Source organism: Diceros bicornis, chromosome 3 (assembly GCF_020826845.1).
Source record: "Diceros bicornis minor isolate mBicDic1 chromosome 3, mDicBic1.mat.cur, whole genome shotgun sequence".
Lineage (NCBI taxonomy): Eukaryota > Metazoa > Chordata > Mammalia > Perissodactyla > Rhinocerotidae > Diceros > Diceros bicornis.
Window position 1 is genome coordinate 83435504 of NC_080742.1, and position 26143 is coordinate 83461646.

The window sequence follows — 26143 nt, forward strand, 5'->3', positions numbered from 1 at the left end:
CAAGAGTGAAGTAGGTGGGGCTCTTGGGGTGCCCAGGATTTCTCACAACACAGTGACCCTTTTAAATTCAAGAAGAATTCATCAGTCCCATCCTACATTCCTGAGGCTCTGCTCCCCATCCTGATCTATTTCAAAGAAAAGTCCCTGTGATATTATCTTTTGCCCACTCGTTGGATTGGCTCCAAGAAGGGAACATCAAAATGATGTCAGAGGTGAGTTTGGATTCCAGCAACTCAAGCCCCAGATGCATCTGTCCTCACCTGTGGACCTCTTCCCCGTTTACCCACGAGCCCCCCAAACTCCACATGGCCCCACCCCAAACCTCCTCAGGGTTCCTGCTTCCGTTCCTCCTCAACCCCTCCAGGTTCCTGGACACTCAGGGCATATTGTCCTGCCTAGGGAGACTTCATGCTCCCTGATCTTTCCACCCCTGACAATATTTGCATTTATTTCCTCTTGGAGTTTTCATGTTTCTGTGAAGAGGACCTGTTTTTGAATTTTTTCAAATCCTTGAGAATTAAATTAGATAATGCACATTAAGCTCAGTACAGAACATTTATTTTTCACATCAAGAAAAGGATTGTACCACACACAAAATTTTGACCTTCCCTTCCTTTTTTAACAATTAAAAAAAATTCAATTGTGGTAAAAAACACTCCTCCCCCTTTTATAAACATATGCAATGCTTTATAAATATCTTTCCATTTCAATAAACACATTTCTACAATAGCACTTTTTAAAAATATTCACTTAATATTCCATATTCTAGAATATATCAATATATTCTAGCTTATTTAACCCTTTCTTATTAAAGGATATTTAAGTTGTTTTGAGGTTTTCACTATTGTGATAGTGACCAATGTAATTCATAATTATGAGAGGTATAAATTTTATGTGCACTGACAATCATTTATCTAGTTAAAGACAGAAAAAAGACTGGAAGAAATATTAAAGATTATTTCTGGGTGGTATACATTATACATGAAAGGTATTATTATATGTGTGCTAATAAAGTTTATCTAGTTAAAGATAAAAAAAAAGACTAGAACAAAATGTTAATGGTTATTTCTGGTTGTAGAATTACGGTGACAAGTTTATTCTTTATATTTTTCTTTATTTTCCACTTATTTTCCTTCAAAGTCCATGTGTTACTTTATAACTGGGAAAAATAAAAACCACTTAAAATGTTTTTTTAGAAAAGTATCAGGGTATGTTTCATGAGCCACACCCTTTGAATCTGTGCCTGAGAGCCAAAGTCCAGCTGGCTGCCCATTACCATCTTGGAAGGGGGGCTGGGAGCTATGGTTCAAGGCCCCAGCCTTGTGAATCCTTGAGAAGTTTCTGAGATTCTTCAAACTTTGTCAGCTCACCTGCTTTTATCTTTGTTTCCCTGTAATTATTAGCATTAAAGCCTTTAAGAGCAAACAATGGCAGAGCCAGCCCTGATGGCCTAGTGGTTAAAGTTCAGCGCTCACCATGTGCAGCCTGGGTTTGCTTCCGGGTCATGGAACCACACCATCACCTATCTGTCAGTTGCCATGCTGTGGCGACAGCTCATATAGAAGAACTAGAATGACTTATAACTAGTATATACAACCATATACTGGGGCTTTGGGCAGCAAAAAAAAAAAAAAGAAAAAAACTGGCAACAAATGTCAGCTCAGGGCGAATCTTTCCCTGCAAAAAAAAAGGGGGCAACTGTGCATGTCTTTGGGGCAGAACAGAAGGAAGGACTGGACCAGTGGCCCCCAGTTCACTGCCAGTTTGGGGGCAGGTGTCAAAGGCACACTCAGGACAGTGAGAAGTCATGGGTTTAAAGAAGACAGATGGACAGGCTTCCTTTCCCCACCAGAGATCTTCCTCCCTTTTCTTCTAGACAGATACAAGCACTCTCATCCCTTCAAGCTAATTATTTATGCATTTTCCTCCAAGTCTCTAACTAATATGCTTCTGTTTTAGGCATTACTGATTGAGGTGCCGATATGGATGAGTATAATTTCTCTTTCTCTCACAGCCCCACCCCCCACCACCACATACAAGCACACTTCCCATCTTCCTATTCTTCCACACTCCCAGCACAGATCAATACTCTGTGCTTACGTTATGACTATGATGCTATTCAGAACTGAATCACAAAGTTCCTTTCCTGCTCAACTTGTTGTTTACCCTGGAGCTAATATCTTTCTTGTTTTTAATATACTTAATTTTCTATGTACTTATTTCTAATTCAATTCTAAACTCTCTGCCTGTTGTCTAAACCTCTTCTTAATAATTTCATTCACATCACACAGTCTATTAGCTTCATCTTCTAGATGAACTGTCTGACTTGCTGCAACCTGGAACAGTTGCTGTCTATGCCCGGTGCTCAGCTGTCATCCTGAGATGCCTCTTCACCCTTATCCTGGGAATTCCCTTTATGTCAGTTCTCAAGTATAGATCTCATGTTTTCGTATCTTCCTCTTTCTTTGGTGGAACACAATTATCTAGTATTTTCCTAAGAGGAAGCACATGGGAGGTAAATTTTATAAGACTTTGCATAACTGAAAAGGTCTTGATTCTACTCTCATGCTTGATTGATAGCTTGGCTGGGTATAGAATTTTAGATTGGAAATAATTTTCTTTCAGAATTTTGAAAGAATTGCTACACTGTCTTCTAGTTTCCACTGTGATTTTGAGAAGTCCAAACACTTATGTTCCCTTCCTCCTTCTCTGCAGGATTTTGTACAGGCCCAAGTCATACTGGGTTTACTTTCTATTTAGCATTTAACCAGGAGAGGTCTGTCTAGTCACAGTATCTAACATACAAGATTGACTATGACCATACTGTTGCTAAATCCAGCAGACTTCCTCTTAGTAATTTTCCATCCACTGACACCCACCCTGCTCCTTGGCTATAAATTCCCACTTTTCCTTGTATGGGGACTTGAGTCTGATCTCTATCCCACCACAAAACCCCATTGTAGTGCCACTCCCCTCGAACAAAATCTACCTTAACCTCTTTAACAAGTATCATGAATAACATTCTCTTTAACAAGAGTACATGAGAGCTCAGAGAGAAGGGTTGAGGCTTACTTTCCCAATACTTCCAAAAGGTTAGATGTTCCTGTTTTATGGGCCAAAATGGGACTACAAAGAGAGGAGAAAAATGTCCCACCTGATCATTAGCATAAACTCTTCAAGTAGATTGTTCTTACCACAAGTCCTGTTGTCAGTTGTCCCTGTAACAAACACAGTGTTGCAATTTGGCCCCATGACTCTAGACATTCTGATCAGGGCTCCCCCACTTCCCAGCTGAACCCTGCCACTGGCTTCCTCCCGGCATCAGTTTTCTCTGATATCACGCTACCCACTCTGAAGTACTCTTGAGATAATGATAGGAAAACACTGTGTAGTTTGTAAAGACTGTATAAACTTAGATGTTAATACTACCCCCAGGGATACATTTCTGTGGTTTTGCCAACCTAAAATACCAATCTTATCAGACTTTTAGGATACATTCCTGAGACTGCAGATTTTGACATTTTACCTCCTATTAGAACACATGCAGGTCATTGTTGTAAGGGAAAATGGTAGGGAGTTTTCTCTTCTTTGTACTCAAGCCAACAGATGAGATGGTGAAGGATGGAGAGAGCAGTAGGATGGACAGAGAGAGTTTGCCCATGTTTTCTATGGGATGTTATAAGGGTCGCAGTGGAGATTTGTACCCAGATCTCAATGCTTCTGAGCCCAGACTGCCTTTTTTCTATAATGGTTCATGAGGCCAGCTGTGGGTGAGAAGGGGTGGGGATGGGGAGAAGGAATAGGTAGAAAATGAAATTGGAAGGTCTGAGTATAGAGTGGCAGGTCCTTAATGTATCATATCATATTTGTGAATCCCCGTAAATACTATTTGGAACAAGATGAAGTGTAACTCAAAAGCTAAAGTTAATACATAGCATGTTGGGACTTGTGGGACATTATTAGGCCACTCCCTCCAAATAAAATCTAACAAAAACAAACAAACAAAAGAAACAGAGATAGTGAGAGAGAGAGGATCAGAAATCAATCCAACAACACTACTAGAATGATAAGCTTCAAAATAATTAGTAGATCTAATAAAAGCAACTCCATCCCAGTTGACACATGTGACATCACATGAAGAGAGGCATGCATCAGACATTAACCCTTAAATATGCATGTGAGCCCCTAAAGTAGATGGACACTGTCTACTTGAAGAACTAGAACAGAAGAAATAACACAGAGGAGTAAAGTGAAAGCTGTGAAGCACTGTGCAGGTAAGGCTGTGCTACCTGAGGGCTGAGTGGATGCCACAGAGCAAGGGGTAATTGATGCAGAGATGCAGCCTAGGACCAGCTCAAGCACATGGATTCCAACAAAACGTGAGAAAACAAGGATCATAGAAAACAAATCTTAGAGAACTAACCTGCAAGAAATGGGAATGCCAAACAACAGTATAAAACAGGCCCACACGGTAACATCTGCTATTTAGAGGAAACATTAAGAAAATGTCCTGACGTGGACTACCTTCTCAGGAAGTACCCACACATTTCAGAGAGAATAATAATGACAATTATTGCTATTTATTGAGCTCTTCTATGCCCCAGGCACTGGGCTAAGCATTTACATATATTTTTTCTTCACAGCTACTCCTTGGGGAGAGTACTATTATCTTTATTTTATCGAAGAGGACACTGAGGTTTGCAGAAGTTGGGCAACATGCCTAGGTCACACACTAGTAAGGTAGAGCCAGCTTCAAAATCGCCTTAGGTCTACGCTATGCTTATCGGTGTCACAGGGGAGTGATGACCAGTGAGGAGACCCAAGCTCTCATGCTGGCTAACTCAGTGCCCTTGGGCCCCAGATCCGCTATCCAAAATATGGCAAGGCCAGGCTGGATAAATTTCACAGGGCTCTTCTAGTTCTAAGATGTCGAGTTCTTTAATCAGCAGTCTGTGGCTTACAAGAGAGACATTTAAGTCAGAAGGCACATGTATAATAACAGTGAATCATACTCACAGGCAAATTTAAAAAAATGGAGTTGCCATCATGCTAGCAGATGAAATTTAAAAGAACACTGAGATACACATTAAAGTCATCATAAAAGGTAAGAGATACGCTGAACAATGAAAGCCTAGTAATGATACTGAGTGCATATATCCCAAATATGTTCCAGGAAAGTGTGTAATAGAAAACCTAGCAGAAATACAGGAAATATATATAGATCTATCTATCTATCTATCTATCTATCTATCTATCTATCTATCTATCTATCAAAAGGGTATCAATAAGAAGTTATGGGAAAGAAATGGGAATGCTAATGAAATGAGGTGGGGAGAGAAAGAGGAACGAATGGAATTGGAAGTTCTGAGTGTAGAATAATGGGGGAAGAATTTATTGATACATTGTGTGAATCTAAAGGTAGGACATGATAATACACTGAAGCAAATAAATGGAAAAAAAAAGTAATCTTGCTCTTGAACATAAAAGGTATTTAGCAATCACAGAAAGGCAGAAAGTCCATATCATATTACCCCAACTATATCTAATAATCTTGAAAGATGAAACATGGAGTTAGAAAAGTGCTCAACTACTTGAAAATTTTGAAACACTCCTTTAAATAATTTCTGAGTTAGGGATGAATTCCTGCATACAATAACAGAAAACGTTTTTTAAAAATGAAAATAAAGCTCACTATCATAAGTAAAGAATTATTATAGGGGCCAGCCTGGTGGTATAGTGGTTAAGTTAGCGTGCTCTGCTTTGGCAGCCGAAGTTCGCAGGTTCAGGTCCCAGGCGAGGACCTATGCACCGTTCATCAAGCCATGCTGTGGAAGCAACCTACGTATGAAATAGAGGAAGACTGGCACAGATATTAGCTCAGCCACACTCTTCCTAAACAAAAAGAAATATTATAAATATTTTTTGACAGTATACAAATTCTATGTAATGAATAGACAGCTTACACACAAGGAAAAACAGACATGAAATCACATGAATGAGTGCACACCCTTTATGACTTAATGAAATGCAAATTAACAGTTGTTAGGGTTTCATTACATGCCTATTAAACTAAAAAAAAATAAAATGATAAAACCCAATGTCAGCAGGTTTTTTGTGGCATTAGGCTCAGTGCAGGAGGGATGGAAAGGAAAAATAGTGACTCCCTGCCCTCATGGAACCCAGTAATACTGAAATGGGGGAGTGGTGGCATACTAACATGGTGGAGTGTTTGTAAGCATAATCCTAAAGTGTTTAAAGAAATCCCTGAGAGTCAGTTACTACAAATGGTTAGTTTGTTAGTACTAGTGCTAACAGAGAAATGTGTACCTAGAAGAGAAGTAGGAGTTTTGTCTCACTCGCCATGGAATCTCCAATACCTGGCACCCAGTGCCTGCCACACAGTAGATCCTCAATAAACTTCTGTTGCATAAATGAAATGTGCATAGAGAATTATAGCAAAAACATAAAACACAAGTCCTATATTATGTACTCTCTGGTTATACCCTTATACAAAGAATTCCATGTTCATTTTAGAAGTTCAAAAGGCATTTTGCAGTGATGTAAGTAAAGCATGTTTCCCTTCTCTCTCAAGATACTTAGATTCATAATTTTTAAGTTAAAGGAGTTACAAACACATACTCATACGACCATCCGTGTGTTCCTGCCCTGTGTGTGTGCAGTGTATTCCATTCCATTTTGGAGTGTTATGAGTCTGAATTTATGAATCTAGATCAATTGTTCTCAGCTCTGGCTGCGCACTGGCCTCACCCGGAGATTTGGGCAGTCCCCATGCCAGGGCACACTCCTAGACAAGCCCTTGAACTTGTCTGAGGGTGATGCCCAAGCATCGCTGATCCCTGTGTTCCTCCGGAACACAAACGCCACTTAGGCAGCAAAATTCTTTCATACACTTTATATTTGATTACATAAAATGTGTTCAGTCATTCTCAAGAATAATGCTTTACGCTGTCTTCATGGAATCCTGAGTTCAAAAATACCCTGCTAGTATTGTTAAGAAAAAGTACCTGGCCAGGGTGAGCCATAGTGACAAATACCATCAAGATGCTAAGGTCTCTCTGTTCCACCTCTTCCCTCCCAAATTCTAATGTCCAGGTCGGGCAGACTTGACAGCTTCTGACCCTCTAGTAAGAGAGGATTATTGGAGGTTGACTTGTCAGGCTGTGTTCACCTCGAAGGGAAGACAAGGCAAGGAGGCACTTCTAGAAGTTCTCACAGAGGCCAGAGTGAGACATTGACCAGGAGTGAGAAGGGCCTGGATGGGGGACATGCCCTGAGAACAACCTCAGTCCTGTTCTGTCCATGTGATAAAAAGGAGCCTGAAGGTAGCGGTCTGGGACTGCTGTTCATTTTTGAAGACACAAAGGAATCTGGCAACCCAGACTCTAGGCTGTGCATCTCTTGTTAATGGGGGAACTCCACATGTGTGAGCTGTGCTTTAATCCTGGGTCCAGCGAAGATTCTCTGGTACTGGGGAAGACAATGGCACCCACTAACTGTGTTCGCTGAGCTTTGTGCTGTCTCCAAATCTTTTCCCAGTACCTGACTCTCTCCTCCTGGGCTTGCATCTCCAGGACTGGGGTTAGGTCTGCTTGTCTTTCCCCTCCCCACCTCTCCTACCAGTACAAAGTTTAGGAGAGTTCGTGGGTCTGAGTTGGAGCTTGGCAGGAGTTCTTTGTAAACTGAGAATAACGGGGGTCATGTGTTGCCTGGAAACTGAGGTAGGAATTGGGATTAAAAGGCTACCACTGGTGCCAGTGACAGACTAGTACTAAAGGATCTTATGAGTAACTGCATCCTTTCCCCTCCCCCAGGCTGCCCATTCTCCAGGGAGGGACATTTGCTTTTGTGGCACCCTCCCTGGCCATGCTCTCCCTTCCTGCCTGGAAGTGTCCCGAGTGGACACTCAATGCCAACCAGGTGAACACCAGCTCTTCTGAATTCACCGAGGAATGGCAGAAGAGGATCCGGGAGGTAATGGGGCAAGGGAGGTGGGTGGGAGGAATGGAGGGTACTCAACAGGGGCTCCTGAGTTGACTCATTTGTTCAACATTTGTTGTTCAACTCACTGCTGGGCAAGATTCCAGGCTTTAAGATACTGCTGTAGGTAAGACAGACAAGGAACCTGCCCTCGTGAAGCTAACATTCTATTGTGTGTATGTGGTGGGGTGGAGTGGGATGGAGAGACAAATACTCCAATAAGTAAATAGAAAAGGAAAATTTCAGGGAGTTATAAGTGCAATGATGAAAATAAAACAGGATGATGAGCAAGAGAGGGCTTGGGGCTGCTGGGGTGGAATGGATGGAGAGTGAAAATAGGTTTAGTGGGAAACACTCACATATTTCATATTTAGTTCATGACTCATCTTAATCATACACAAAAGTTCAAGCAACAGACTATGTCCTAATATGCCAGCATCACGGTAGCAATGGCTACTTTCACAATGTTCATTCCTCATTGTCCATCCAGTACAGCCCAGTATACTCTGGGTCCAGTTTTATTAGATGTGCTTAGTTTGGTAGAATCAACTCTGGTGCTATCATCCCTCATCCCAGACTGAAGATGTATCTAAGAAATATTGCTAAAAAATCATTTTCTTATTTCCAACTTATTTTAAATGTAAAGGGAAAAGGAGCATTATTCAATACAGTAATTTGGTGACTCTAGTTCTTTCTGCTGCCATCTTTCTTTTTGCCCACTGGGAGCCCTCCTTAGCCCATTCCCCTGCTGCTGTTGGAGGAAGAGATTTTGAATCATTCTCGGCTATCCTTCAAATAGTGGGCAAAAGTAACACTGTTCAGCTCTCCTTTATGTCCTTCCCCAAGGTACTTTCCAATGATTTAGTAAGTATATTGTCACTGGATCCTCTCCATTGGTTAAGATGCACCCTGAAAACACTGTACTTTCCAATGTGGCCCATTAATACCATCAGAATTCCAAGTCGAATTAAAGTGCTTTCTATTATTTCCATCTTCAGGAAGACGACCAAATTCCTAGTCCTGGGAAATAAGGTTTCTTTACCCTCTCATTTCTCAATGCATCCTTTAGAAACGGCGCCTCTGGTGATTCACTTTTGTGCCCCATGTTTAGCGGGATCTCACACTATCCCAGCCTGGAAAGCCAGCCCTTCATGCCTTTGTCACGTACATTTTGTTGCTTCAGGAACATTCTAATTTTGCAATAATTTCACTGCTTTTATGAAGTAATATGAAACATGAAAAGATCAGTTGATATTATATTTCTTGGTCCACTCCTGTCCTGTTCAGTCTGTGAAAAGTGATCCTTAAGCTATTTGATATATAAATTGATATTCTTGTTGGTGGGCAATCTGGGCCACCAGTCTTTTATAGTAGTCTGGACCAGGGCTTCAATTGCAGAACAGGCAAAGCTCAGACCAGAAACACTGTCAATATCAGTTTAAAAAAATATTAAAACCTCCCATGCTCTGTGAAATGTCCAGTATAGGCAGCCTGCCAGCTCTCTGTTAGGCCATATATCCTCACATTCTCCTACCAAAGGCACATGTGCCCACTGCTGTTGACAATCTGGATCATCCTGGGTGGCATAAGTGACTGCAGATGCAGATGAGAATTATGTTGTTTGTGAGTCCACAGGCACATGGCTTGTGGCCTGAGGTGTTATCTCGTGGGCCCTAGTGACTACATTCAAAATCATACTTCCCTCTTCTTTTTAAGACTTAGGGGCATCAACATGAACTAACAGTATTGGAGATTTGAATATGAAGTCCTGTCCTACAAAAGGTGAAATTTCGGTAGAGTTTTCTATGACCCACTTGCCAGATCACATTGCTAGTCCATCGGCCATAGCCCACGAACCTGTATAATTACATAGGGATAATTCCAGGTATTTATGTGTGCAGTCAGTCACATCACACATAACTCGGTCCACTGGCTGGATTTAGACATGCCTTACTTCTTCCATCAAGGTCCTTCTGCTGAAATGTTATACTCTTCCAGTCTCCATCTTTCTTAGCCAGCTGAGCAGCACCTTTAGCAAAATTCCAACCAGTGCTTTTTGAACTCAAAGACTCACACAGTAGGATCCAAGTCTGTGTTGCTTGAGTTAGATTATCTTGTGAGGTAGTGTCCACCCCAGGGGAGGGATGACTGTCACTTGCTGATGGATCCTATGAACCCCTCCTGTGTAACTGCCTTTTCTTTTCCTGAATATAGCTATACCCCTTGAATCAGCAAGTTTTGTTGATCAGCCCCTTGCTTATTTGAATGTCTTTCTGACATCACTCAAGATATGATTGGGATCCCTGACCTAAGAGTTATTTGGTACCATTCAGTAGTGGGCTAATCCAAAAACAGTGCCCAGTAGCAGACTAGTTAGTAATGGTCTTTCAAAGGGAGAGTGTTGGGTAGCTGCTCCAGGCCACATCCACACCAAAAGCCCCCAGTAGAGCAGAAGAACCTGGCTTCCATCCAGGTCAGTCCTCATTCAGCGTGAACTCCACCACTGAGACATCTGATTCCTCGGAGAGCACCGTGCTTGTAAGGACACGGTAGACCTTTATGAGCCAGAACTTCTCAATCTCAGCCAGAACGTTCTGCTGTTCTTCAGTCTCCAAAACAGCCTTTTACACGTGCCTGTGCTCTGAGATACAGTCCAAAAGGGCACCCAGATGTGGGTGAACGTCAATAATCTCATCAAGCCGTTGTGCTTCCTTCTTCTCTCAGGGTAGACCAGAATTAACAGGGCTTTTTAATCTTTCAAGAACTTTTTCATGTAGTTCCAGACCAAGATATACTTGCATTTGTCAAGCTGGCGGGCCCTGGATTTTTGCCAGGTGGATTGGCCAATCTCAGAATGTTGTGTGTTGCACCAGCTTTTCCAAATCAGGATGTACTTCTTCTTCAGTGCAACCTAGTGTTACTAGATCATCATAGAATGAATCACGGAACACGTTCGGTTTGTGGAGGGTTATTTTTGTTTGTTTTTTTCTATCCCCTAGTGAATGTATACTCGGCTTTGGTTTATCCAAATTGAAACTAAGCAAAGAACGAGAAGCAGGGTTGCCTTACCCTGCTATGCCAGATGCCAGTGGCGGGATTTCCCTTTCCTTCAGATCTCCTGAGAACTATAATTCCTTAGGCAGGAATCTATTACCTTCATACTATCCAAGAAGAAAGATCTGGCACAGTGGTTTGTCTCTTCTCCTACCTAAGCACTCGTACTGCTCAATCCTCCCTGTGTTCTAATGAAGTGTCTGCCTCCACCTCTGCAATGGCATGAACCTTCACCACATTCAGGAGCAGTTACCTTGTGTTCTGAGCACACTGGGCAAGAGTTATGGGGAAGAATTTCCCTGGGGCTTGACCAGTATTAGCAGTGAGAGAGGATGTTTAGGATATGGGCCCTGCTGCGCCTGCATTGAGCACGGCATCCCCAGGGACAGACACACCCATATTTCCTTTAATACGTTTCCTGTTTACTTTTGTGCTTGTGATACATGCAGTCCTCTAAAGCAGAAGTCAGCAAACTATGCCTCTGGGAACAAATCCAGCCTGTGGTCTGTATCTTTACTGTCCACAAACTAAGAATGGATTTTACATTTTAAAAGGTTGTTTAAAAAAAGAATATGTGATAAAACTACATGTGGCCCACAATATCTAAAAGATTTACTCTCTGGCCTTTTGTAGAAAAGGTTCACCAAGCCCTGCTCTGAGACCCAGGGCCTGGGACAGGTGTTCCTCTTACCCGGGTCTAGACAGTCCTCTCTAGTATGTTTCCCACAGCACCTCCTAGTGTCCAAACCCAGAGTCTCACCCGTGGTTTTTTGCTCCCCTAGCTGGTCCACTGTTTTCTCCAGTGCTATAAACAAGAGAAAAAAGTTCTTATAAGTTTCAACCACATTTTATTAGTTGATTGATTGATTAGGTAAATTCACTGAGCCAGTCTATTGGAATTTAAGGTAGATTCTCCATATTTCCCTGAGTTATACTTGTCCACACACATCTCAAGGCTTGAAACCACTGATGCTGGCAGGCCAATTGCACATCACAATGCCAGCCACAGATGAAAGTGATGCAAATACAGGACCAATAGCAATGTCATAAATTACTCAGATATAAGAAATAAAGGAGAAGTAAAAGTGAACAATGATTCTACTTTAAGGAAATGGTGGTAGTAGAAAAAAGCGAAAACCATGAGAAGAAATGGTAAGTTCAGTTTTCAACACATTAGACCAATTTACACTTCATCTTCCAGTATCATGGTGGTTTTTATTTATATACTTACATGTGCTTATAGATAAATGAAAGAAATGACAGCAATGATGCAAGGCATGTGAGGAAGAAATCAGGATTATTTTGTTACTGTAAGGTACTCACACTACCTAGGAAGTGGTATAGTGTTATTTGGAAGTGGACTTGGATTAGCTGTAAATGTGTATGGCAAACTCTAGGGCAACCAGTGAAAAGTTAAAAAAAAAGAAGTATAACTGATATGCTAAGGAAGGAGAGAAAACAGGATCATATAAAATGCTCAATTAAAACCACCAAAGGGAAAAAAAGAGTGGAAAATAGAAATAGGAACAAAGAACAAGGGCAACAAATAGAAAAGAGTAACGAATATGGTTGATATTAATCCAACTGTTTCGATGGTTACTTTGAACGTCAATGGTCTAAATGCATCTATTAAAAGGCAGACATTGTCAGGGTGGCTCAAAAAATAAGACCTAACTATATGTTGTCTTCAAGAAATTAACTTACTAGAAAGACATAGATGGATTAAGAGTAAAATGATGGAGAAAGATATACCATGCTAACACAAATTGCAAAAAAGCAGGAGTCAGTATTTTACTTTCAGAAACAGTGGACTTCAAAGCAAGGAAAGTTTTCCAGGACAAAATAGAAGGTATAACATCCAAACCAGTAAAGTAGAAAAGGAGAAGTAAAGCAAACTCAATCAGTCCAAGAGATCAGGGGTTGGCAAACCACAGACCAGTAGCCAAACCTGGCCAGGTGCCTGTTTTTGGAGAGCCCACAAGCTAAAAACAGTTTTCTATTTTAAATTAAAGATTTCTATTTTTTCATCGAAAAAAATAAAATAAAGAGTAATATTTCATGACATGTCAAAAGTATATGAAATTCAAATTTCACTGCCTGCAAGTGAAGTTTTATTGGAACACAGCTAGGCTCATTTGTTCACTTCTTGTCTGGAAAAGTATGACAGAGCCCATATGGCCCACAAAGCCTAAAATGTTCACTATCTGGTGCTTTACAGAAAAATAGGGCCAACCCCTGCAATAGAAAGTGGGAAAACAGAGAAAAGTGAAGCAGCAACATACCCAATACACTGCTGAGTGACGCTGCTTTACAAGCATCACCATCATCACTATGATCATTCAATAATGGTGAAGGCTACTCCCTGAAAACCTTCCTATTAAGGGAAAGTGTCCAACAGCTGGTTGGAAATCCAGAACTGGAGAGAGGAGCCAGATCAGAGCTCTTCTTTCCTCAGTTCCTTCAGGGTCCAGCTTTGCCTCTGCACTGCCTCTGAATGCACCACCCAGGGGTGACCAGATTTAGAGGTGGGCTGCAGCAGCGGGGCCTGTTCTCGGGGCCTGGGCTGGGCTGAGGCCCACAGTCCTGCTGCAAGCTTTGAGGTGCCTGAGCTGCACTCTTCCTCTTCAGTTGCAGGGCGCCGTCATGGTCGCTTCCTGTGTCCAGATTCTAGCGGGCTTCTCAGGCCTCATCGGCTTTCTCATGCGCTTCATTGGCCCCTTGACCATTGCTCCGACCATCTCCCTGGTGGCCTTGCCTCTCTTCCATTCCGCAGGCAATGACGCCGGGATCCACTGGGGAATTGCAGCCGTGTAAGTACTCTCTGGGGTGGGAGCACCATCTAAGTTCTCTTTGGTGGAAGGTTACCCAGTAAGAAGAATAAGATTCCTGGATATTGGCAAACTCTTGTGGTTTAGAAATACTTTTACGGGGCCGGCCCTGTGGCTTAGGGGTTAAGTGCGCGCGCTCCACTACTGGCGGCCTGTGTTCGGATCCCAGGCGCACACCGAGGCACTGCTTCTCCAGCCATGCTGAGGCCACATCCCACATACAGCAACTAGAAGGATGTGCAACTATGACATACAACTATCTACTGGGGCTTTGGGGGGAAAAAGAAAAACGGAGGAGGATTGGCAATAGATGTTAGCTCAGGGCCGGTCTTCCTCAACAAAAAGAGGAGGATTAGCATGGATGTTAGCTCAGGGCTGATCTTCCTCACAAAAAAAAAAAAAAAAAAGAAATACTTTTATGAACATTATGATACCTTAAAAAGCAGGAAAATTGCTACTTATAATTTATTATTGTTACTATTTGTTACATTATTAGTGCTCACAGACAACGAATTTGGAGTTCATCGCAGGCAGTGTATAAGAATACTTAGTGTAGTGTTCACAAAATGTTGAAACTACCAGTCCCCTGCCAAATAGGTTTTCATTGAGCAAATGTTTATAAACTTCTGGCCCCTGGGGATGCTGCAAAGACATGGTCTCAGCTCTCAACCATCTTGTAGAGTGTGGGAGAGAGACAAGACTTGGATCCAGTACCTATGCCACCAGGAGACAGTGATGAGAGTCACAGAATGTCATGCATGTTCAGGGGAGGGGTGAGGACAGCCAGCTGGGAAGATCAGGAAAGCATCCTGGAAAAAGAGGCCTTAAGCATTTAAACAGAGCTTTAAATGGACTTGAGGATGACACTGAACGCTGTCTTTCACTGTGCCTGCTCTGGTCTGACCACAAGGACCTGCAGAAGAACCTGGGAGAGAAGACGTTCTCTGAGTCTGGCCTCCTTGGCTCCACCTGCTGGATCCAACCAGCTGCTGACCCCCAAGGAATAACAGCCTCCCCTCCCACTCCTCCTCCTCAGCCACCAGCAGCTTCTGAAAGGCAACAGCCCACCTTTTCAGAGATGGCAGGATGCTGCCTGTGCTGCAGAGTGGGGACTAGATGGGGACCCTCCCAGCTTGGGCACTGCCCCAAATCCTAGAGACATGTGGTGGCCCAGCTTTCTGGACCCTCACTCAGAGGAGCCCCCGCTCACCAGGTTGGGTGTGGTCTGTTTCTGTTTCAGGACCATCTTCCTCATCGTGCTGTTTTCTCAGTACCTGAAAAACGTCATGGTGCCCGTGCCCATTTATGGACGAGAGAGGAAGTGGCACACCTCTAAGTTCTACCTGTTTCAGGTCTTCCCTGTAAGAAGCACTCCCCACCCCCTTCCATTCTGAGTTGACTCACCTGGAGAATGAGGCACAGCCTCTCACACTCCCAGAGGGCCCCCAAAGAAAATGCTCCCCCACCTGCAGTGGCCTCTCTTCCTCAGCCTTCCTCAATCCACTAGAGAAGGAGAAGGAGTCTGAGGGGAGGACGGTGGCCAGTGGAGATGCCTCCTGACCCTTGGTGAAATGCCGTCCCACGTCTTCCCTCAGTGCTTCTCTCCCAGGAGCAGAGAACCCTGCCCTAGGTCCCTGCTCTGCGCACCAGTGTGAGACAGCCTTCTCACCTTCCCTGAGCTGTCCTCATAGCAAGGTACTGGGGCACACAGCAAGGTTCACCGCTAATTATAAAACAATAAGGGCTAAGTTGCTTAGATCTGGTTCTTTCTTCGTGGACTATGGATAGTCCAAATACCCCAGGGTGAGGATGGTACCTCCCTTTTCAGAGCCTTCCCTGTTGAATTCTTTCTTGAACCACACTGTCAAGTATATGTAGTTGTCAACCACAAAAATATGTTTGCAGGTTTCATTCAGCTGTAAACTACATTTCACATTGTAAAAAGATCCTTCCACACAATGATCTTATTGCTCCTTCAACAACACTGTAGGCCAGTGGTTCTAAAATTCAATGTGCATAAGAATCACCTGGGGACATTGTTAAAAATACAGATTTCTGGCATCTGCCACCAGAGATTAAAAAATCAACGTGTCTGAGGATTCTACTTGAAGAAATCCTGTTTCCGGCTCTGCAGAGCAGGGGTCGTCATTCCACTGTAGAGAGGAGGAAACTGAAGCTCAGAGAGTTTGATCCAAGGTCATGTGACCAGCAAACTGTGGAAAGGGAGCCAGATGGTAATCCCTCTGAACCCAGCTGTGCCCACTTTACCAGACATTTCCATGTGTTTGACACAAGGTCTCCCCTTAGTTTATTTGCTACGTTCCTTTAATATGCTAATTATCCACTGACACACCAGATTCCTGTTGTCACTGGAAGGGTGAGTAACCCAACACTTCCTCCTTCCAAAGGGCTTTCCTGAACTACCTCCTTTGCCCCACCCTCTGGGAGGTTGTTGACCTGGGTTGGGGGTGAGACCCAGCAGTGAAGGGCGGCTCCTTCTGGCAGGTGCTGCTGGCCCTCTGCATCTCATGGCTCATCTGCTTCGTGCTCACAGTCACCAACGCCCTCCCTGTGGACCCCACAGCCTATGGGTACGGGGCCCGCACCGACACCAAAGCCAACGTCCTGAGCCAGGCTCCTTGGTTTCGCTTCCCTTACCCAGGTAATGAGAAGATGGGCCCCTTCTTGCCTGGGACACATTTCCCAGGACTGCCCATGGGGCCCAGGCACTGGAGGGAGAGTTGAATAGGGCCGGTGGGGGAGATCTCCTCCAAGGGATCTGACAAGGAGGGACAGGCCCTAGGGAGTCCATATCATTCCCCTAAGAAAACAAGACCCTTGGGTTGCCCTAAGAATCCTTTGGGGGTGCCAGGCCAAAGGCTCCCACTCCCAGACCTACCTCTCAGCTGGCCTACAACCCTCATCCCCTTCTTCACATTGCTGAGACCCATGAGCCTGGGAGTGGGGTGAGGGCAGTGAGGTCTTGACCTCCTAGCCAGAACTTTGAGTATCCTGCTGGATTCAGTGGATCCCACACAAGGGAGGCCTGGGACTGAATGAGAACATTTCTGAGGAGACAAGGTCAAGGCCATCCCTTAGGCCGCTTCTGGTCTCCTTTCCCTGCAATTCTTAGCTCAGGGTATACAAATAACCAGGTTCCAGGGATGGCTGGCCTGGCCTCATGGACTGTGGTTCTAGGGCCTCCCTGACTAAGCATCTCAGCTTCCAATGCTTCAAGGCCTTCCTGGGAAGAGGCCCTGTTGCTGGCTCTTTTTGTGCACAGTGACATCAAGGTCAGGGCGTCTGACCACCTCAGGGATGAATGGTAAGGCAGGAGTCCCAGCCAAAGCCTCTGGACAGTTGTGGGGTTGGAAGACACGCTGCCTTGTCTTTAAAGCCTTTGAGAGACCTCTCCAGCAAAGAAATGATTTGGGGTTCAGCAGCCTATTGTCTTCTGGATTAATATTCCCTCTGCATTGCCTTCGCAGGACAGTGGGGCCTCCCCACCGTCAGCCCGGCTGGGGTATTTGGGATCATAGCAGGAGTGATCTCCTCCATGGTGGAGTCAGTAGGCGATTATTATGCCTGTGCCCGGCTGGCGGGGGCCCCACCCCCTCCGAAGCACGCCATCAACCGCGGCATTGGCATTGAGGGCATTGGCTGCCTGCTAGCAGGGGCCTGGGGGTCCGGGAATGGCACCACCTCCTACAGCCAGAATATTGGGGCACTGAGTATCACCAAGGTAAGGCTGCTGATGGTGCCTCTTGGGGCAGGCTGGACACCTGAATCTGTCATCAAAGTATTAGTCTCTTAGTATTGCTGTGAGAAATGATCACAAACTTAGTGATTTCAAATACCCAAAGTTCTTCTTTTACTGATCTGGAGTTCAGGAGTCCAACATGGGTCTCGCAGGGCTGTGTTCCTCTCTCGATGCTCCAGGAGAACATCCATTTCCTCGCTTTTTCCATCAGCCAGACGCTGCCCACATTCCATGGCTCAGGGCCCCCTTCCTCCATCTTCAAAGCCAGCAATGTTGCGTCTCTCTGACTCTTCTTCCATGGTCACATCTCCCTCTGAACACAGCCAGGAAAGAGTCCCTGCTTATAAGGATTCATGTAATTAGACTGGGCCCACCCAGATTATTCAGGATACTCTCTCCATCTCAAAACACTTAACGGAACATAATCATAACTGCAAAGCTCCTTTTGCCAAACCAGATGACATATTCACAGGTTTGGGTATTAGGGCATGGCATCTTTCTGCCTACCATACTTGACCTTCTTGGCTGTGGTGTTTCCACAGGCAGAAAGTCTATCTGGCACTGGCAGACGTCAGTGGCCTATGAGCACTGAGGAAAGTCCTTACTTTCTGAGGTTTAGGTGGGTGGTCCATTACCTCTGGCCCAACTCTGTGTCGAAGCTCCAAACCTGAATATTCAAAGGCCACCTGGTCACCTCCACCGGAATGTCCCAAGGGCACATCACACTCAGTATGGCCTCTGTGATGCTCAGTGCATGCCCCTATCCTTACTTCTCTTCCCGTAACCTCGTCTTAGTGCGTTCACCCAAGTCGTCTAACTTCTCACTGTCCTGCATCCTCACTGTGGATTCTATTTTCTCAACATGCCTGCTGCCCTTCCTGTCCTCCCTTCCCCATTCCCAGTGCCACAGCTTTATCATCTCTCGCCTGGACACTGCAGTCTCCCTAACACCCTCTTTTCTAAGGGTCTTTCCGGTCTCTAATCTAGATACCACATGGCTGCCCAAGGATCTTTCTAGAACTCAATTAGATGACTCCCTGCTTAAAATCTCTTCATGGTTCCCCATTTTCCACAGGGAAAGTCCATCTGACAGCCAGAATTCTTCTGGAATGTGCTCTCTAAGGTGACTTAGAAAAGAATAGTATTATTCATGTTGCTTTCGACATGCTTCAGGTATATTTGCAATGGTTCCCAGCACAAGTCCTGTGAGCTTTGGAAAACAAGATCCCCCCACCCACATCCCCTAATCTGCATTTTCTGATAGCTCCCTCTGTGGTTCTGATGTGCAGCCAGGTGGCACTGCATCTTTCTAGCATCAGATCTGTCCACCTTTGAACTCTGCATGGCCTCTGACCCACAGTGGGGCTAGGATCTGTAAGCAAACAGCTGAGCCAGGACCCACCCCTACAGCAAGTTCTGTGTGCTGTGACACTGTGGACTCTTTGGTACTTGCCCAAGATTTCTAAACCTTTAGTGCAAGTGAGGGGAACATTATGCCACATGAGGGCCACTGATCCACACAGAAATACAGCTGGAGTGGGCTACATAGGTATAAAGCAGCAAATATTTTTCTTGTTGAAGAGAACAAATCTGGTGCAGAACAGAAAATTATATTCAATAAACAGAACATTTCTTTGATGTATCATTTCTAAACTAAGGCCTTTAGAGAAGAGGGAAAGAGGAGGAAAGAAATATAATAGACACAAAGCAGGCTGTGAATCCAGTAGGAGATAGATTAACTCTAGTCTGGACTCACACCTCCTCCTTGTGGTGTTTTAAGGTGTTGCTTCATGTTGCACCTGCAAGGAAAGAGCTCTGACCAATTCTTGGTTCTCTCCCTGTATGTGTGTTGGTGATGGGAGAGGTGGGATCTGGCTGAAGGCCAGAAATCTCCTATCTGTTCTCCCAGAAGTCATGCTCCCAGCCCAGATGTCAATCCTGAGGACAAAAGAAGCCCAGGGCTGCATGATAAATTCTGTGGTAGCAGGATTGGGGATGACTGCCATCTTTATGAGACCATCAGCATGTCCAAAGGGTCTGATTGACCTGACAAATTGATCTCTTGTGCTGGGATTCGTGCTCTTGTTCCCACAGTGCATTGTTAGGGTTGTAAACAAAACAAGGCAAAAAGTGCTTTTGATGTGGGAAATTCTTACCACATGTCTTCTAATGAAGACAGTTAAGTAAAGAAGCTCTTAGACTAGAAAGAAACATAGGCAAAGGCAGAATCTGCTACTTTATCGCTGCCTCAATGGATTTCAAGTAGTGACATTAGAGTATCTTTTAAAAAAAATATTTTTAATTATGGTTAAAGACATATAACATAAAATCTACCATCTTAACCATTTTTAAGTGTGCAGTTCAGTAGTGTTAAGTATATTTACTTAATATACTGTCATATAATACGGTATAGTAATATCTAATAATATAGTCTACTATATACTTGTGCAACAGATCTCCAGAACTTTTTCATCTTGCAAAGCTGAGACTACATTAGAGTAACTTTTAAGGAGTGAGAGTAGACACAAACGAATTTGAAAAGGTTCAAGAACTATCTAAATACATTCATTGACAATAGACTCATGATGGGATATTCAAACATTTGCAGTACAAGTCTAACTTTTGAGGATTATGCTGAATGCCTCAAGGTCAGAGGTCATTTTTGTCTCACTGGTACTAGCTGTCACTCAGACCCCAGCTATAACCCTTGACTAGCACAACAAGCAGTAATGTCCAGCAGTGTGACAGTTTGTGCACCTGGCACTGGGACATGTTCTGTGATGGGATGGGATATGGCCCATGGTCCATGATCCTCACAGTAAAGTGTTTTGTTTTGTTTTTTTAACCTTTGTAGAAACTTAATTTTAAGATCTACTCCAAGGGGGTGAAATGTACTTCCTTAGCATTCCCATACCCCTAGCTTCTCGAAAAGCTCTATACAACCAGGTAATAGCAGTTAGTAGTGACTCTAGTGCAACGATCTTCTGGTGAAATGAACTAGAAAAAACCTCACTTGTAAGATTCTTGATAGGGCCACTTAATGCTGTATAACACCACGGGAGGGGGCCTCGTCTCGGTTTTGTATCCTAAATGAACCTCCATGGAGTTTAAGGAAAAATCTTAGTTTACACATATTCCATAATATTTGCTTGTTGAGAAAATCGAATTTGTCCTGAGGAAATGTGTCAATTAATAATAATGAAGCGACATTTATAGACAGAACTTTCTGAAATGTAGATCACATCATGTCACCACCCTGCTTGACACAACTCTACTGAGAGTTTCCTTTGTTTTGGATTTTTTATTTTTAATTGTGATAAAATATACATAACATAAATTTACATCTTAACCACTTCTAAGTGTGCAGTTCAGTAGAGTTAAATACATTCAAATTGTTGTGTGGCTGATCTCCAGAACTCTTTTCATCTTGCAAATCTGAACTCTATAGCAGTTAAACAACTCCTTATTCCCCCTCCCCCAGCACCTGTCAACCACCATTCTAGTTTCTGTTCCTATGAATTTGACTACTCTGGGTATCTCATATAAGTGGAATCACACAGTATCTGTCTTGTTGTGTCTGGCTTATTTCACTTAACATAATGTCCTCAAGGTTCATCCACGTTGTAGCATGTGTCAGAATTTCCTCTCCTTTTAAGGCTAACATTCCTCTCTATATATGAACCACATTTTGCTGATGCTCTGTCTTTGGATTTTATTCTAACTCCTTTCTATCGCCCTTAGAGCCCTACATGGTAGATCCTTTGCCTTACTCTCCATCCTGTCTCCTCTCTCTCCCTGTGTCACTGTGCTCCAGGCGCACTGATTTTTCTTTTATTCCACTCAGCTGTATTGAGATATACGTGACACATAATGTTGTGGAAGTTTAAGGTGTACAATGTGTTTATTTGGTACACTTACATACTGCAATGTGATTACCACCATTTGCTAACCCTTCTATGATGTTACATAGTTACCTCTTCTCTTCCGTGGTGAGAACATTTAATATCTACTCTCTTAGCAACTTTCAAAGATATAATACAGTATTGTTAACTAGAATCAAAATGTCATACATTAGATCCCCAGAACTTATTCATCATCGAACTGGAAGTTGTACCCTTTGAAAAACATCTCCCCATATCCCGAACCCCACATCTTCTGGTAACCACCATTCTACTCTCTATAACTACAGGTTTAGCTTTTTAAGATTCCACATATAAATGATATCATATAGTATTTGTCTTTCTCTCTGTGACTTCTTTCACTTAGCATAATGCCCTCAAGGTCCATCCATATTGTCACAAATGGCAGGATTTCCTTCTTCTATTATGGCTGAATAATATTCCATTATATGTATGTATGTGTATATATATATATATATACACACACACCACATTTTCTTTATCCATTCATCCATCGATGGACACTTAGGTTATCCATATCTTGGCTATTGTCAATAATGCTACAATGACCACAGGGGTGCATATATCTTTTCCAGTTAATGTTTTCATTCTCTTCAGATAAATACCTAGAAGTAGTATTGCTGGATCACACGGTAGTTTGATTTTTAAATTTTTAAGGAACATTCACACTGTATTCCACAGTGGCTACACCAATTTACATTCCCACCAACAGTTCACAAGGGTTCCCTTTTCTCCATATCGTCATCAACGCTTGTTATCTCTTGTCTTTTTGATGATAACCATTCTAACAGGTATGGATAATATCTCATTGTGGTTTTGATTTACATTTCCCTGATGATTAGTGATGTTGAGCATCTTTTCATGTACGCATTGGCCATTTGTATATCTTCTTTGGAAAAATATCTATTCAGTTCTGCCCATTTTTTAAATCATTTTTGTTGTTATTATTGAGTTGTATGAGTCCTCTATACATTTGGATATTAAACCCTTATCTGATATATAGTTTGCAAATATTTTCTCTCATTTCATAGGTTCCCTTTTCATTTTGTTGATGGTTTCTTTTGCTGTGCCGAAGCTTTTTGGTTCGATGTAGTCCCGCTTGTTGATTTTTGCTTTTGTTGCTTGTGTTTATGGCATCAAATCCAAAAAATCACCACCAAGACCACTGTCAAGGAAATTTTTCGCTATGTTTTCTTCTAGACGTTTTATGGTTTCAGGTCTTACATTCACGTCTTTAATCCATTTCAAGTTAAATTTTGTGAGTGGAGTAAGATAGGGGTCCAATGTCATTTTTCTGCATGTGGTTATCCAGTTTTCCCAACACATTTATTGAAGAGACTATCCTTTCCCCATTGAGTATTATTGGCTCTCTTGTTAAATATTAGTTGACTGTATATGCAGGGGTTGATCTGTGGGCTCTTGATTCTGTTTCATTGGTCTATGTGTCTATTTTTATGCCAGTACCCTACTGTTTTAATTACTATGGCTTTGTAGTATAGTTTGAAATGAGGAATTGTGATGCCTCTAGCTTTATTCTTCTTCCTCAGGATTGCTTTGGCTATTCAAGGTCTTTTGTGATTACATATGAGTTTTAAGATTGTTTTTTCTATTTCTGTGGAAAATGCCATTGGAATTTTGATAGCGATTGCATTGAGTCTATAGATGGCGTTGGGTAGTATGGATATTTTAACAATATTAATTCTTCAGATCCATGAACATGGGATATCTTTTCATTTATTTGTGTCTTTTTCTATTTCTTTCATCAGAGTCTTACTGTTTTTAGTGTACAGATCTTTCATTTCCTTGGTTAAGTTTATTCCTAAGTGTTTAGTTGTTTTAATGCTATTGTGAGAGGACTGTTTCTTTATTTCTTTTGGAGATATTTTGCTATTAGTGTATAGAAATGCAACTCATTCTGTATGTTGGTTTTTGTGTCCTGCAACTTTACTGGTTCATTGATTAGTTCTAACAGTTACTTGGTTGAGTCTTTTTTACACATTTTTGACACATAAGATCTTATGATTTGCAAACAAAGATAATTTTGCTTCTTCCTGTCTGATTTGGATGACTTTTATTTCTTTATCTTACCTGATTGCTCTAGCTGGGACTTCCAGTACTCTGTTCTACTCCTATGTTGAATAGGAGTAGTGAAAGTGGGCACCCTTTTCTTGTTCCTTATCTTAGAGGAAAAGATTTCAACCTTTCACTGTTGAGTATGATATTAGCTGTAGGTTTGTCACATATGGCCTTTATTGTGTTGAGGTACATTCCTTCTATACCCAATTTGTTGAGAGTTTTTATCTTGAAAGAATCTTGAATTTTGTCCAATGCTTTTTCTGCGTCTATTGAGATGATCATATGATTTTTATCTTTCTTTCTATTAGTGTGGTGTACCACATTGATTGATATGCAGATGTTGAATTATCCTTGCCTCCCTGGAATAAGTCCCACTTACTCATTGTGTATGATCCTTTTAATGTGCTGTTGAGTTTGGTTTGCTAATATTTTGTTGAGAATTTTTCCCTCTATATTCATCAGGGTTATTGGTCTGTAGTTTTCTAGTAGTGTCCTTATGTGACTTTGGTATCAGGATAATGCTGACCTCATACAATGAGAATGTGAAATAAGTATTATTAATCCCATTTGGTAAATTTGGAGGCTGACATTTGGAGAGGTTAAGTAATGTACCCAAAGTCACACAGCTAAAGGCAGAGCTGCGATTGACCCTCAAACCTCCATTCTTAAGCATTGGGCCACTGCCTCCCAAGAGAGACTTCTTGCCTCACTGAAGCTAAAGGCTTCTTAGAGGAGGAGCATTTGAGTCAAGACTTGAAGACAAGTGTGAGAGCAGTAGAGTGGAGAGGCGAGGGCAGAGGCTGAGATCCAAGGTCACACCCTCATCCTTTCCCAAACCCCATGTGGGAGCAAAGGGGGTTCATTTTGGGGGTTAGGTGGTGCTGTTCATAAAAGTCCACTGGAGTGATGCCCCAGCCCCAGGGCTGAGTCTTCTGGGCATGTGGCCTGGATGGTGCTGAGCTCCTTGTACCCCCTCTCCTTGAGCGCTACAGGTGGGGAGCAGGATGGTGATTGTCGCCGCGGGCTGCGTGCTCCTTGTGATGGGAGTATTAGGGAAGATCGGGGCTGCATTTGCCACCATTCCACCCCCCGTGATTGGAGGCATGTTCCTGGTCATGTTCGGAGTCATCGCTGCCGTGGGGATTTCCAATCTGCAGGTTAGGCAAGGCACCCTTGGAAAAGCAGCAGCATTACATCTCCTGAAAGGAGCCCATGGGGATGAGATGAACGGAACAGAGCTGGGGCAGGGGAGGAGGAGTAGGGCATCCTCGGTTCCAGGAACCACAGTGGATCCCAAATGGAAGAAACAAATACCAGAAGCATCCAAAATTCTGATAAACAGAAATTGCATCAGCGTGCATTAGATCATCTAAACCACTCAACTGCCAAGGTCAAGTTGGAATTGGGGCCTGGCTGGCCCACTGAGAGCATGTGTCACTCTGAGTCCAGCTTCCTACTGAACTCTGGTGGTGGTGGTGGGAGGGAAGGGGGCATTTGAGGGATGTTAGATTGAGGTGCAGTACAGGAGCTGATGGTTCTGGGCTGCCATGGGGGCCTCTCTCCTGCAGTACGTGGACATGAACTCGTCCAGGAACATTTTTGTCTTTGGCTTCTCCATCTTCTGTGGGCTTGCCATTCCCACCTGGGTGAACAAGAACGTTGAGAAGCTCCAAACAGGTAATTCACCATTCTCTAGATTGTGACCACTCTAGGGGCAAAGCCACTAGGACCCTTTGTCCCTGGGAATCCCTGTCACTTTTGTTTCCACTCTAGGGATTCTCCAACTGGACCAGGTCATCCAGGTGCTGCTGACCACGGACATGTTTGTAGGGGGATTTCTGGGCTTTCTATTGGACAACACCATCCCAGGTACGGCTCACTTTCATTCTATAAGCTAGCAGTTTGGGTAGATGGTCAGTATTTGGGCCACCCACATTGCCTCTCTGCTCCGGATTGCCATGTGAGGCTGGCCACAGCATATCTTGAGTAGGCCCTGGGTCTCAGTGGGTTGTATGGGCATGTGTTAACTTTCTAGCGTTTCCATAACAAAATACCACAGACTGGGGGTCTTAAACAACTGAAATGTATTTTCTCACAGTCTGGAGGCTAGAAGGCTGAGATCAAGGAGTTGGCAAGGTTGGTTTCTCCTGAGACCTCTCTCCTTGGCTTGCAGATGGCCACTTTCTTGCAGTGTCCTCATGTGCCTTTTCGTCTGTGTATATGCATCCCTGGTGTCTCTCTCTCTGTGTTCTAATCTTCACTTCTTAGAAATACGCCAGTCAGATTTATTTGGGGCCCACCCTAAAGACCTTATCTTTAACTTAATCACTTCTTCAAAGGTCCTATCTCCAAATACAGTCACATTCTGAAGGATGGGGGTTTAAGGCATCAACATATGACTTTTGAGGGGACACAATTCTGCCCATAACGCGGCCCTAAGATGAGAAATACACTAGAAGCAAAAAGAAAAAGACTCAGTCCCATCCCCAGAGCCTGCAGTCTAGTTG

At 43.2% G+C, this 26143-nt stretch overlaps 1 protein-coding gene across 2 annotated transcripts in view; it reads left to right on the forward strand.

Moving 5' to 3' along the window:
* LOC131397557 (solute carrier family 23 member 2-like) overlaps positions 1 to 26143 on the forward strand; it is a 51917-nt gene that overhangs the window by 14913 nt on the left and 10861 nt on the right. For both annotated transcript variants that reach the window (XM_058530668.1, XM_058530658.1), the window contains exons 4-11: positions 7833 to 7992; positions 13681 to 13862; positions 15121 to 15241; positions 16386 to 16542; positions 17369 to 17622; positions 24629 to 24793; positions 25205 to 25313; positions 25410 to 25505. In XM_058530668.1, coding sequence (XP_058386651.1) covers positions 7833 to 7992; positions 13681 to 13862; positions 15121 to 15241; positions 16386 to 16542; positions 17369 to 17622; positions 24629 to 24793; positions 25205 to 25313; positions 25410 to 25505 — 1244 coding nt within the window. The remainder of the gene's footprint in view (positions 1 to 7832; positions 7993 to 13680; positions 13863 to 15120; positions 15242 to 16385; positions 16543 to 17368; positions 17623 to 24628; positions 24794 to 25204; positions 25314 to 25409; positions 25506 to 26143) is intronic.